Genomic DNA, 13,796 nt, shown 5'->3' on the forward strand with positions numbered 1-13,796 from the left:
TTTTCTTTATCCATGATTAAGTAAGCAAACCCGAGTTTCCACAGGAAAAAATAGATCCCAATATTGGGCAAATTTTATACGTTTTTTTCGACTTATACCCCACAACGCTTTGGGGAACACTCTGGCCCTGTCGCCCACCCACGCAAACATACAATTTCGAAGATACAGGTGTTCTAGAAAAATCCCGAGCTGCCAATCCAGGACTTTATTTAAAGAAGGAATTGGGGGAAGGAGGTTCTCAAACGTCAGATCGCTAAGTGCCAGAGGTACAAGGCGTACCTGGGCTGCTGAGCAGCGTGCCAAGGCTCTCAGGTGGGAGCTCCTGGCTCTGCGGCTACACGGCTGGCGTAGGCACTTAAGCCGGGCGGAGCAGAACCGAGTCTCCACTCCCAAGCTTTGCTTGTTGAAGCCTCTAGACGCTCAAAGCGAAGTCTGCACCAAGAGCACGCTTCGCGATCCGGCAGCCTGAACGAGAGATCATTCTCCCCCTCCCCCCAACAGAATCAGAGTCTTTCCTAAAGGACACGGCGAGGAGGCAAGGAGGTACAGCCGCACGGTCTTCTGCAGAGCAAACCCCCCAGGGCTGGTGGGAACTGGAAGTTACGAGTCCAGACCACGGGACCTTCTCTGGCTGCGGGCTGGCGCCCAGCTGTCCTTGACCTCCCCAGCAGTCAGTAGGCGCACGCTGGGGAAATGAAAGTAAAACCTGTCTTGGCGCGGCCCCAGCTGGAAGCTGGCGACAAGTAGGTCGCATCCTCGGACAAGACTGACAGACTGTCGAAGAGCCTGACTCGCAGGGGACGAATTGAAAGGAAGAGATGGGAAGTAGGAGAAGAACAGAAATGGGTTGCTCGGGAGGCTTCTGGAAACAGAGCGGGCAGAGTAATACCTGCTGTCTGCAGGGCCGGCAGACTAGCCCCCTGGCCCGGTCTGCTGCAGCGACTGCTCTGCCGCCAGGCGGGCAGCGCGAACCCAGCCGGTACGCTGCGCTGCAGCCCTCTGACCCTCGGCGTCCCGAGGCTCGCCAGAGTCAGAGCCAGGAATCCGTCCCCCGCCCTCAGCTGGAACTCACGTCCGCTCAGGTGACTCCCTCGGGGAAGAGTCCTCAGAATAAGTAACCCTGGCGCGGCCATTCCTTCCCCAAGTGCAATGTCCACGGTTCAGTCCTGAGAGTGAAAAGGCGGCTGAGCCAGCACTGCACGGCCGAGACCAGGCGGGGTCTGCGCCACCCAGCGCTTTTGCACTGGGGCTCAGAAGCAGTATGGCAAAGCAGGTAGGAAGCTTAGAGATGTGCCGGGGGCACGTTATAGATGTGAAAACCAGGAGGGCATGTGACTTGTCCACACAGTGACTTGTTCACACAGCGAATTGCCGTAGAATGAGGACTAGAAGCCCGTCCACAGAGTCCCAGTGGTCCCGCTCCCTTGGCCTCTCAGTTTGGGCACTGGGCTCCAGGACCTGCGACTAGGGTGGGTCATAGGACATCAGAGGCCTGCATGCAAGACATAGGGAGCTGAGTTCCCTACCCACTTTGGCCCCCAGGAGAGAAGTAAGAAACTGAAGTCAAGGAGCAGTGATGGAAGAGCACAAACGGGTGACAAACGTGCTTGGGGGTGATTCATCATGAACAAGCATAAATCCTTGGGCGGGGGCTAGGACTGTCCTCTCCCCCTTGACGAGATGATGACCCCAGCCTAGAAAAATCCGCGCCGCGCCCCAGCTTGCTTGCAGGGCCGAGTTAGGACTCTACTGTTTACTACCTTTGGTGTGACTTTAGGCAAATACTTCCCCTCTCTGGACTTCAGTTGTCTACTTGGTGAAATAAGAAAAGTAATGTTACCTTCTTCTCCTAACTCAAGGGTAGGTGTGAGGATCAAAGGAGATCAGGATGTGGCTGTGCTTTGTAAACTGTAAAGTGATTAACATACGTGAAGCATTAGTGTGCTCCCTGGCAGTAAATCCTCACGTTTACAATGGGTGAGGGAAGGCTCCGAAGGCAGCCAGGCAATCTCTCAGGTTGTAACCTTATAAGGCATAATTGGATTGCAAGGGGGGAAAACCGAAACGGCATCTTTTGTCCTAATTTTGGTTATTTCCATATTTCCAAATAGGCATGTAAATTCTGATACTTCAGATAACGACCCCCTCCAAATGCCAATTCTCAAATCAGCCTTTACGAGCCTTGCACCTATTGCGAAATCTTTCTAGCCCATTCCAGAACCTTGGAGTCTCGACTGCTGCGAGGCCAGCTCTGCTCCTCTGTGGGGTGCACACTACTCCTGGGGGCTGAGGTCGCGGCCAGGTCAGGAGCCGAGCCGGCAGGGGGCGCGGTCCACTCGAGACCACTCGGCAGCCACAGCTCCCGAGGTCCAGGGCTCGGGCCATCCGCGTGGTAACCCCTGCTGGCTCTTGCAGTTCCACGCCAGGAAGCCTCGATCTCTGCGCTGCACAGGTCCTGGGTAAGGACCCCATAGAGGTTGTCCCGGCCCTACTTCTTCCTGGCTCACTCCGTGCTTAGTATGCGTACCCTGAACACTGTGCTCAGAGAGCCAGGACTGTGGCAGTTCCTGCACCAATCTCCCGGAGCTCATCTCTGAGCCCTCTGGGCAAGAGGGACCCCCACCCCCAAATCCCACATCCACAGGCAAGCAATGCGCGCACCCGAGTGCAGAAGCGCGCGCGCCTGAGGGAAGAAAGGGAGGGACGGGGCAGCCCAGGCCCCGCCCCCCTGCGCTCTTATAAAGCCGAGGAAGCAGAGGCGGCCACTCAGTGGTTTCTTGGTGACACTAGGCGGAACAGCTCGAGCTTTGCCACCTCTGGTTTCTCACCGCAGCTTGGACGTTGGAGTTTTGCCACTGCCAGAGGGACGTCTCAGACTTTTTCCTTCCAGATCTTGGCAGATCATCCGCTTCAGCAGGTAGGCGCCTCAGGCGGGGTGGGTTAAAGGGGGAGGGCCTTGCCCGGGCCGGAGACTGGGAGCGCTGGGTGAGGAGTACAGCCCATTTTGGAGGGTCCTCTGCGGGGTGCGTCCCAAATCCCAGGCGCAGCTCGTGCACACAGCTGGAACTCCAGAGACCCAGTTCCCTCTGCTCCGTCAGCCACGTTCCCAGGAGTTGAGCAAGGAACCTCTGGGAGCCTGGCTCTGGGCAGCGGCCTCCCTTGCGGGGCCTGTCACCCGCCTGGCGGGTGCAAATGCCGCTGGCGCCTCTCTGCGCCCGGGGGAGATAAGCGTCTGAGCCAGGCAGAGCGAAGGCTGAGCCTGCTGCCCGGGCCCCCGCCCGCCCTCTGTGCCCCGCCCGACCGGTGCGGCGGGCCCGGGTGCTCACGTTCGGCTCCTCTCTCTCTTTCCCCAGGGTCTGCGCATCGCCGCCGGGATGAAGCTGGTTCCCGTAACCCTCATGTACCTGGGCTCGCTCACCTTCCTAGGTGCCGACGCCGCACCGCTCGACGTGGCGTCAGAGTTCCGAAAAAAGTGAGTGGCAGACAGCGCCTTCTCCAGTCCTTGTACCTGGAAGACAAGGGAAACTGGCCGTTAGTCCCGAGAGCTTAGCAGTGAAGGCCGGGACCTCGCCTGGGCGCATGCGAATCGACTCTATTTGTGTTTTCCAGATGGAATAAGTGGGCTCTCAGTCGTGGGAAGAGGGAACTTCGGGTGTCCAGCAGCTACCCCACCGGGCTCGCAGACGTGAAGGCCAGGCCTGCCCAGACTCTCATTCGGCCCCAGGTCATAAAGGGCGCCTCTCGAAGCCCCCAGGCCAGGTAACTATGCGGGGCACCGTGGCGGGGTGGGCAAGGGAAGCTCTCCTCCACTACCCTGGCCCTGGGGGCTGTGTGGCAGTTCAGATGGCGGTAGCAGTTTCCAGCCCCCTCTGGCCCAGCGTGGCTCCGGTTCCTGGTGGCTGGAGCCAAAGCCCAGCTTGATGGGGGTCTCATGATGTCTTCCTTTTCTGCGGCAGTCCGGACGCCGCCCGCATCCGCGTCAAGCGCTATCGCCAGAGTATGAACAACTTCCAGGGCCTGCGGAGCTTTGGCTGTCGCTTCGGGACGTGCACGGTGCAGAAGCTGGCGCATCAGATCTACCAGTTCACAGACAAGGACAAGGACGGCGTCGCCCCCAGGAGCAAGATCAGCCCCCAGGGCTACGGCCGCCGGCGCCGGCGCTCCCTGCCCGAGGCCAGCCAGGGCCGGACTCTGTCGTTCCCGGAGCCTCGGGCGCGCCGAGCTCCGGCCTTGAGAGCGCAACAAGTGCTCGCCACCCTTCTTAGGGTTTAGGCGCCTGTGGCCGCAGTGGACAGTCGCGAAGGCATTCTGCCGGCGCCTCCCGGGCCAGAGGGCTTTCCCGAGCCGAGCCCCTCAGCCCATGCGGACCGGGCTGAGACAGCCCTGCAGAGACCCGGAGTCCGGGAGGCACCGTCCGGGCGACGAGCCCTGGCTTTGCGAGGCCCCCTCCTTTTTTGAGGTAGAGTTCCTTTCGCTCTAATCGCGTTCAGGCGCCCCAGGGGGGCGGAGGAATCCGAGGAAGTGTCTGCCAGGCTCACGGAGAGGAGAAACTGAGAATCAAATGCTGACAGCCCCGGGTCAGGGGTCTGAGCCACTGCCGTGCCCGCCTACAAACTCATTTCTCACGGGGTGTCGCCCCACCGGGGCGCAAGCCTCGCTATTACTTGAACTTTTCAAAACCTATAGAGGAGAAGTGCAATGCGTGTTGTATATACAGAGGTAACTATCAATATTTAAGTTTGTTGCTGTCCAGATTTTTTTTGTAACTTCAAATATAGAGATATTTTTGTACGTTATATATTGTATTAAGGGCATTTTAAAAGCAATTGTATTGTCCCCCTCCCCTCTATTTTAATACGTGAATGTTTCAGCGAGGTGTAACATTGTTTGCTGCGTGGAATGTGTGAGAGTGTTGGTGTGCCTGAGAGAGACTGAATGCTTCTTCTGGAAGAAGGAAACGCTGTGTCTCTGTAAAAATCTATTTACATGAAGTGGGTGATATGCGAAATAGCAAACCAATAAACTGTCTCAATGCTGATTCATTCTCCTCGGGTCACGCGTCTTGGAAGGGAGGGCGCCCCTGTTCCTGGTCTGCCCCGGAGCTCCGGGTCCCGCCGCCGGGCGTGGGAAGGCGGGCGGGCGGCGTGGGCGCGTGCTGGCCCCTATTGGCGCCGGCGAGCTGTCAGCAGCTCGGCTCTCCCCTTGCGGCGTGCGGAGCGCGTGTCCTGCGTACGGAACAGGGCTTCGCAGAGACGCCCGAGGTCACAGCCTCGCGTGGCGGCCGGGCCGGTTGGGGTAGTGTGAACCCTAGTCGGGAGGCGAGCCTGGACTCTGCGGCTTGCGCAACAGAGCCTAGATTTTATGGAGTTGCTCAGGGAGCCCTGCGCGAAAGCGCACCTCAGAGAGTTGGGGTGGTTTCCGAGGCCGCCTAAGCGAGGAGTTTCCCCGCGCTGCCGCGGTGTTAAAGTTAGAAGCTACTCCAGCAAGATGTTGGGACTCCTCCGGGAAACCAACAGCCGGGCCAGAAACTCCGGTGCTCTCCCCGCCTGGTGCCCCAGCGAGCCAGCGGGCTCATAAGCGAGGCTGTGGCGCCCCCAGCCGGCCGCCTCGGACGGGCCCGAGAGCCATCAGGCCGTACGTGCGGTTTAATAAATCCTCCTACGTGGGAGTCAGCACATAGCCCTAATGAAAGAGGAAAGAAAAAAACAGTTTGCAGATGCCAACCAGGGCCACCCCCCACCAGACCTGCACGGCGGCTCCCTGTTCTGGGACCGTGACTCAGCGCCCACACGCTGCGCAGCGTGCAGCTGCTGGCCGGAGGCGGGCAGGACGGACGTGCCGCCGGAACCGTGCGCCTCAGGACGGCCTGAGACCTTCATTGTTCCACCTCCCCTTGCTGCTCTCCTCTTCCTTCCTCCTTCCCAAGCCTTTACATTTTTTCTGCAATTCTCTCCAGCCTTCCTTTCTCTCTCTCCTTCCTTCCTCCACCTTGCTTGCTTTATGCCTTGTCATCTTGGAAGGTTGACCCCAGTTCCAGTGAGAGAAGCTGGACACTAAGCCCCACTGAGTACTAGAAGGGCAGGGGACATGGGAACGGTTAGGCAGAAGGGGATAATAAAGAGTGGCACCCCTGATTTTTCCTACCCTGCCCCATTTGTCTCATCCAACATCCTGAAGACCCAGGATGGAAACCAACTGCTTGTCCTTTCCAGAAAGTTTCCCCGGCCTTTCCAGTTCAAAGCATGGCTGAAATGTTGCTTTTGATAGATGATCTCAGACACCTTCCTGGTGGAGAAATTCTGAGGGTGAGTTTGGAGAGTGGAAAGTTTCCATGGCAGCCTACCTTCTCCTGGGCTTTTTGCATCAATTGCATTTCACAAGGTCCCTTCTGAGGGCCTAGAATAAATAGCTCCTTTCAGAAGAAGCCTGCGTATACCCTGAAAGAGACAGATCCCGCGTCCCAGGTCCAGAGACAACCTGCTTCTGAAGCAATTTCAATTTAGAAGAAAGTAGATCCTAGCATGTGGAATTTCCTTAAGACCAGAGGAGGCCTCAGTTTTGAGCACCTGGCTGTTGACAGAGTCAATCTTCATACAGTTCATTGTCTTATTTGATCTTAACAATTTTGTGAGGTTCATCAGAATTGAGGAGGTTACAAATGCAGCAACAGACCATACAGGGCATGTATGAATGAAAGAGCGGCTGAAAATTCCAGTCATGGAATTTCTGTGCCAGTGAGTGGTTCTGGGTGGTCTGAAAACGCTGCAGAAGCTGCGGAGAGTGGCAAACGCTTCAGCCTTGCAGACAGTGGCTCAGGATTAAACACTCACCCTTCTCCTTGAGCCAAGGTTTGTCCCATAGCCACAGAGCCCTCCAGCCAAACCTCACCCTGGCAGAGCTTCAGCCGGCAGACAAAGCTGCCAGAGGCAGGTTGGGCACTGGCTTAGGGCTGTTCTAAGCAGGGAACAGGCATCTAGCCTTCTGCCCAGGGAGTCTTATGACTCCCTTTGGGGAGTCCAAGGCAAGGGAAGGAGATGGTTCAGCTCTGCGAGATGAAAGAGGCAGCTGCTCAGCTGGACTCCTTCCCAACTGAAAATCCTATGATTGCAGACATGTCTGAAGAGATATGAGACCCTCCTAAGACCAGTCTGGTACACGTTCAGAATTGACTGAAGGTCACCATCAAACCCTGGGCACCTTCTCTGTGAGCCACTCAACCTATCTTCTGGATTTTTTTCATAAGGTGTTGAAGCCTGTCAGGATAAGGCCTCCTGGTGCCAAGAACACATCGTTTATCAGCACTGATGAGTCATTTGCGAGCTGATTCGACCTGTCTGCGGCTGAGGAGTAGTCCCAGCTTTTATCTTTAGCTACTGTTGATGGCTATGAGAATGGTACCATCCATTTGTAATCAAACACAGGGTACCAGGCGATTTCTTGAAAAGCCGACACCTTGGCTGAACAGCTAAGGGTGGAAGGGAGTGATGGGGAGGAATGGAAATTGATTCTTTTTTTAGCACCTGCTTTGTATCAGACATTCTCCTAGCCACTTGATATACCTTATCTCATTTAATTCTTACAGCAGCCATGTGAAGTAGGTGTTATTACCTGTTTGTAGATAAGAAAACTGAACCTCAGAGACATAAAGTAACTTAGCCAAGGTCACACAGTGAGTAGTAAGTGCTGGAGCCTGGATTTGCACACGACTGCTATAGGCTATTTTGATGCTATGAAGACATAGAGAGTAAAGTGGGATAATTTTAACATTTGGGTTCTCAAGCCAGATGTCCCCAAATATCCTCTAACATGGGGATGGCTTGGGTAGGTGACTTACACCTGTGGTTCTGAAAGATTTACACGGGGCTGGTAGGACTGGAAAGAGAACTGCTTCAGCGGTATGCTCAGTGAGTGCAAAATAAATAAATGAAGTAAGTTTTTAAAGTCTTGGCCCTGGTTTGAAGCAGGGCTTATAAATCAGGAATAGTCTCCCCCCCAGCTAAGCCACTGACCTCTTTGGTTTTTGTTGCCAAATATAGTTAGAATATACACTGAAGGCCTCAAGAGCTGGCTTCTGAGGGGAAGGCCTTCTGAACTATTCCTGGCCAAACAGTCCCACATTGAGGTCTTGAGTCGCCCGGAAGAACACCTGTGTCTACAAAGCTGCAAATAGAGTTTCCACCCTTGAGGTGGAACCTTTTGTCTTTGGCAACGGCCGTCCAAGGCAGCTCTTCAGAGGCTGTTGTGAGCTGATGGAGAGAACCAAGAGTGCTGCCTCTCCTTTCTCCAGCCAACGAGGAGAGGGCCTTGTTAGCCTGGGTCCCATAGAGGTTTCTGCCAAACAGGATTGGAGGCTTGGACTTCATTTGCATGGGAAGAAGGGTGAGGCTAGATAGTTGTCTGGTGGTCCCACCGGTCTTGTTTCAGAGCTATTTTGGAACATTCTGGAAAAACAATAAAATGTCTATGACCACACAGGCAGCTGAATTTAGTAGATTGTTGTATATTTATCCAAGAGCAGGACAGTAGTTCTGAGTATTAAAATGAATTTTTGAAACATAAAAAATGCATTTTGTTTATCACAAAATATTTATTCAGTTTTGAAAAAAAGAAAAGATTCACCTTTCATACCACTCCCAGAGATAACCACTATTAATATTTTAGTATATACCCTTTTAGACATTTATACATATACAAATATGCGCATACTTTAAAAAATCGAACTCAAATGCAGAGACCTGAATTAAATATACTCAGTTTAAGGGAAGTTGTCATTATCAGTCTGTGTAAGGCTTCTCTTTTAATTTTAATTATTTTATATTTTCCTCCTTTAATTTCCATACCCCTTCCCATCTCCTCCATAGGAAACTTCTTTAACATGTTTGATATCTGTACTTATTATATGGATAAGTCTTATAAAATCTGTTATGTTGTTTTGTGACTATGTGTTTTTAACATACAAATATGTTGTGTTCAAATTTTTTGTACTTTTCTTACCAAACACTTAAAAAAAATTATCCAAGGAGATTGTGTCTTTTTATTGCTGCGTATTACCCCATAATATGAATTTTCCACATTTTACTTTTCGTATCTCTCTCTTTTTTTTTTAAAGATTTTATTTTTCCTTTTTCTCCCCAAAGCCCCCTGGTACATAATTGTGTATTTTTAGTTGCGGGTCCTCCTAGTTGTGGCATGTGGGACGCCGCCTCAGCATGGCTTGATGAGTGATGCCATGTCTGTGCCCAGGATCCTAACTGGCAAAAGCCTGGGCCGCTGAAGCAGAGCGCATGAACTTAACTACTTGGCCATGGGGCCAGCCCCTTCTTATGTCTTAATGAGGGACACTTGGGTTACCTCCAGCATGCCCTCTGCCACAGAGAAGATGAACATCCCATTTCATGTCCTCTTATGGATCTAAATGAGAATTTCTTGAGGTTATACATCCAGAAATGGCATCACTTGGTCAAAAGGCTTCTGCATACAGATTATGCTAAATTTTGTGAGATTGATCTCCATAATGCCTGTACCATTTTGTATTCTCACCAGCAGTGCTTGAGAGCTCTCACCTCCCATGTCCTCGCCAACCTCTGCGTACATCCACTTTTCTGTCTGCTATCCTCATGGGTATAAAGTAATATGGCACTATCGTTTTAATTTCCATTACTGATTACTAGTGAATTTTAGCATATCTTCATTTATTGGTCACTGGACTTTCCCTAATGCACCACACAATTGAAAAAAGATGGGATTGGGGCTGGCCCAGTGGCACAGCAGTTATGTTCACACGTTCTGCTTCAGTGGCCCAGGGTTCCCTGGTTTGGATCCTGGGTGTGGACACAGCACCGCTTTGCAAGCCATGCTGCGGTAGGTGTCCCATATATAAAATAGAGGAAGATGGGCATGGATGTTAGCTCTGGGCCAGTCTTCCTGAGCAAAAAGGAGGATTGGCAGCAGATGTTAGCTCAGGGCTAATCTTCTTCAAAATAAATAAATAAATAAATAAAAATAAAAAAAGGTGGGATCATATTGGCCTGTAACCTGCTTTTTTTTCCCCACTCATCAGTGTATTTTGGGCATCTTTACATGTCAATAAATATATCTATTCAACATCATTTTTATTACCTGCACAGTATTTCATAATATGAAAATATCATGATTTGTTTAACCACTCCTCTGCTATTGAACATTAAGGTTTTCCTCCCTGCATTTTTACCATGAAAAATGCCCCCATAATTGTCTTTGTGCATTCATCTTAGGGTAATTTTATGAATTGTTTTAAAGATAAATTCTTAGAGGTAAAATTATTGGGTCAATGGGTATGTACTTTTTTTGTTGTTAAATCATTTGCTGCATACTGCCAAATAGCCCTCTGGAATGATCAGTTTTTACTTTTACTAATAGTATGTAAATGTCAATTTCCTATATTTTTAGAAACACTGAGCATCATCCTTTTTTTCTAATGCTGTATCAGCAGAGGGGTAAAAATTATATTTATTACTTTTTAGAAAGTTTTGTTCTTTTCCTATATTTCTGAGACCTTATTTTATATCTTAATAGTTCTAAACTTATTTAGTTTATAGTTTCATTTTAGTAATGCTGTTATCTTTATCAGCTGACTCTTGTTCATCGTGACTTGTTTCCTCCTATTTTCTGTAATTTTCGGTTCTGAGCTCATCTTATTAAAGCTTAACTTACAGTGATTCTCTATAGCCTGTGTTGAGGTGAATCCCTCCAGAGAGGTTTGCATTTGCTTCTTCCACTTGCCCTACAGTTATTACCTGCCTGGGACCATTTTTTATATTAATTTCTTGATTTGGTGTTCCTAAACCATACTCATGTGCGTCTATGCTGGAGATCTTGGGGGGGGGGGTAGTCTTTTGAGCATCCTGGATTCACTTGAGCGTCTCAGTTCCTTTTCTTCTGTCCCTAAGCCAGTCTCTTTGTTACCAAGGAGAGGAGATCCCTCCCCAAATCTCGGGCTGGTTTTCAGTTATCTTGGTTTAGTCTTGTGTGGATTTCCTGTATTTTCACGGGAGTTCAGTCATGCATGTGAAAGAATGTTAAGTATATTTTACTTAGCATTTCTAGATGTTTTATAGTAGCTGATTTTCAGCTTATCTAGTCTGCCATATCACCAAGAATAGAAGTCACCATCAATTATTCTCATTATTACTTTAAATTACAATATTTCTTTGATCAATAGTGAGATTAAATATATTTCATATCTTTATGATAATTTATATTTCCTCATATAAGTATATTTTTAATTCTGGATCCTTTCATTTTATTGGAGTGTTTGTCTTTTTCCTACTGATTTGAAATACTAGTTAGTGATTAAGAATATTAAAGTTTGGTCACATACACATATTCCTTTTTATCTTGTTGTGGAGTGTGGCTTATTTTTTGCCATATAAAATGTACAGATATTTAAGATATCAGCCTTTCCCTTTATAATTTCTGCCTTTGTTGGCTTGCTTAGGAAGCCCTTCTCTGTCTCAATATTTTAGAATATTCACCTATTTTTTTTCTGATTTGATTTTGTACTTTAAACACTTTAATGCAACTAGACTTTATTTTGGTATACGATGTGAGGTAGGGATTTAACTTTATTTTTTTCTCCTAAATTGTTAGCCAGTTGTCTAACACATATCCTAAGTAGTGCATATTTTCTGCAGGAATCTAAAGGTTTCCTTCAGCATGTATTACAGAGGTTTTCAAGCTGTGTTCTATGGAGCCCCAGGGTTTCCCTGAGTTACTTCTGCAGTTTCCTGTGGAGACAAGGAGGAAACAAAAGAGCTAGACTCTTTTCCAGCTTCTAGGGGAGCAGTTCTACTTTTTCGTTTTATACATTGGGGCTCCATGTTAGATTTCATTTGAAGAAAGAGTTCATCCACCTGCAAATCAGTAATATAATAAATTCTTAAACAGTAAATATTTGTTGTTTTTTTTTTTTTGAGGAAGATTAGCCCTGAGCTAACACTACTGCCAATCCTCCTCTTTTTGCTGAGGAAGATTGGCCCTGTGCTAACATCCATGCCCATCTTCCTCTACTTTATATGGGGGATGCCTACCATAGCATGGCTTTTGCCAAGCGGTGCCATGTCCACACCCGGGATCTGAACCGGTGAACCCTGGGCTGCTGAGAAGCAGAACGTGTAAACTTAACCGCTGCGCCACCGGGCTGGCCCCCTTAAACAGTAAATATTTGTTTCTGGTCCTTTTATGACCTTCCATTGTTCAATCTGTCTTTTCCTGTACCAGTTTAACAATCTAAAAAACTATTATGAAACTTTTCAAACTCACAAAAAATAGAGAAAATAGCATAATGAACTCCCATATACCTATCATTAAAATCCAATAATTGTCAAAATTTTGCCACACAATTCATCTATCTGATTTCCTTTTTCTTTTTTTAAATTTTATTTTTCCTTTTTCTCCCCAAAGCCCTCAGGTACATAGGTGTGTATTTTTAGTTGTGGGTCCTTCTAGTTGTGGCATGTGGGACACCGCCTCAGCATAGCTTGATGAGTGGTGCCATGTCCACGCCCAGGATTCGAACCGGCGAAACCCTGGGCCACCGAAGAGGAGCGTACGAGCTTAACCACTCAGCCACTGGGCCAGCCCCTATCCATTTTCTTTTGTTTGTTTTGTTTTGTTTCTTGCCAATGTATCTGGTTTTCTTTTTCTTCCCTCCCTCCCTCCTTCCCTTCCTTCCTTCTTCTTTCCTGTTCTCCTCTCTTCTTTCTTCTTTTCCCCAGACATCATGTCATTTCACCCACACACATTTCAGTGTGCATCTGTTAATGAAAAGAAGAATGTTTTCTTACATAACCAAATGCTATTGTCACACTTAATGTTAACAATAATTCTGTGGTATCATCTCATACTCAGTCTATAATCAAATTTGCCTCATTGCCTCAAAAATGTCTTTTGACGGTGGTTTGTACAAAACAGACTCCAAACAAGATTGTTATATCTCTAACGTTTCTTTTAATCTGGAGCCACCCTCCTCCCTTTTGTTTTCATGCCATTGACTTGTTGAAGAAAACAATTTTTAAATAATTGTCATTTAGAACTTTTATTATCAAGATAAATCTTGATTGCCCACTTCACTCTGCCTGGGTAGACTCAGCCAGAACATCCTGGCCTGCTCGCTTGTTAGGGTGTGGTGGGGGTAGGGAGACTGGAGTGGTCAAAGTTGCAGTATTTCTTACAGAGAGAGAGTATCTTGAAATGTTAATCTTTGTGCTTTGCTTTGCTACACTTTTTCCACTTGACCTTTCCCCTAGTAAATCAGAGGCATTGCCTCAAGGAGATTTAGGATTGGTACAACCGGAATGCGGAGGGAAAGAAACAGTCAGAATAAAACAGTCAGTGTTCAGTTTTCTGACTTTTAAAATAGCCTCTTGAAGCCCACATCAAAAACAATAGTTTTGAAAGCCAAAGCCTTTTATTTACAGAGAACCAGGTTTTGTTGAGAGAAGAAAAGGCCCTTGAGAATCAAAAGGGAAATCCCGGAAGCATGAAGGATTGGGCTTTGCCCTGAGAACGTACTGGAAAGAGACCAGAGGGAGAGCCAGACTAAACCCTTTCACCCTAGCGTGCTCTGGGCTGAGGGAGCCCGGGGACCTCAGGAGTTAGAGGGAGGGCTGGGGGAAAAGTCCCACAAGAGGAGGACGGCAGCGGGCAGAGACTGCAGATCAGCCCCAGGAAGCCTGTGGAGGCAGATGGTTGCCTGGGGCTCAACTGCCATTTGAGCGAGTCCCGCTGTTGCTGAGCTGAAGAGCCATGTTAGCTGT

General features: G+C 49.0%; 1 protein-coding gene across 1 annotated transcript; it reads left to right on the forward strand.

The window, feature by feature from the left end:
* The first annotated feature begins 2,769 nt into the window (after nt 1-2,769).
* On the forward strand, nt 2,770-5,038 carry ADM (adrenomedullin). The gene is made up of 4 exons (XM_014844192.3): nt 2,770-2,917; nt 3,354-3,472; nt 3,610-3,759; nt 3,957-5,038. Exons 2-4 carry the CDS (start codon nt 3,375-3,377, stop codon nt 4,270-4,272), a joined length of 564 nt encoding a protein of 187 aa, XP_014699678.1. The 5' UTR covers nt 2,770-2,917; nt 3,354-3,374; the 3' UTR covers nt 4,273-5,038.
* Nucleotides 5,039-13,796: the final 8,758 nt, after the last annotated feature.

Source organism: Equus asinus, chromosome 20 (genome assembly GCF_041296235.1).
Source record: "Equus asinus isolate D_3611 breed Donkey chromosome 20, EquAss-T2T_v2, whole genome shotgun sequence".
Taxonomy (NCBI): Eukaryota; Metazoa; Chordata; class Mammalia; order Perissodactyla; family Equidae; genus Equus; species Equus asinus.

What these genes read in the sequence shown, in the direction of transcription:
- ADM (XM_014844192.3), top strand. Translation starts at nt 3,375, where the DNA reads ATGAAGCTGGTTCCCGTAACCCTCATGTACCTGGGCTCGCTCACCTTC. An exon ending in GCGTCAGAGTTCCGAAAAAA is followed by an intron (nt 3,473 to 3,609) that starts GTGAGTGGCAGA and finishes TGTGTTTTCCAG; the next exon opens with ATGGAATAAGTGGGCTCTCA. An exon ending in TCTCGAAGCCCCCAGGCCAG is followed by an intron (nt 3,760 to 3,956) that starts GTAACTATGCGG and finishes TTTCTGCGGCAG; the next exon opens with TCCGGACGCCGCCCGCATCC.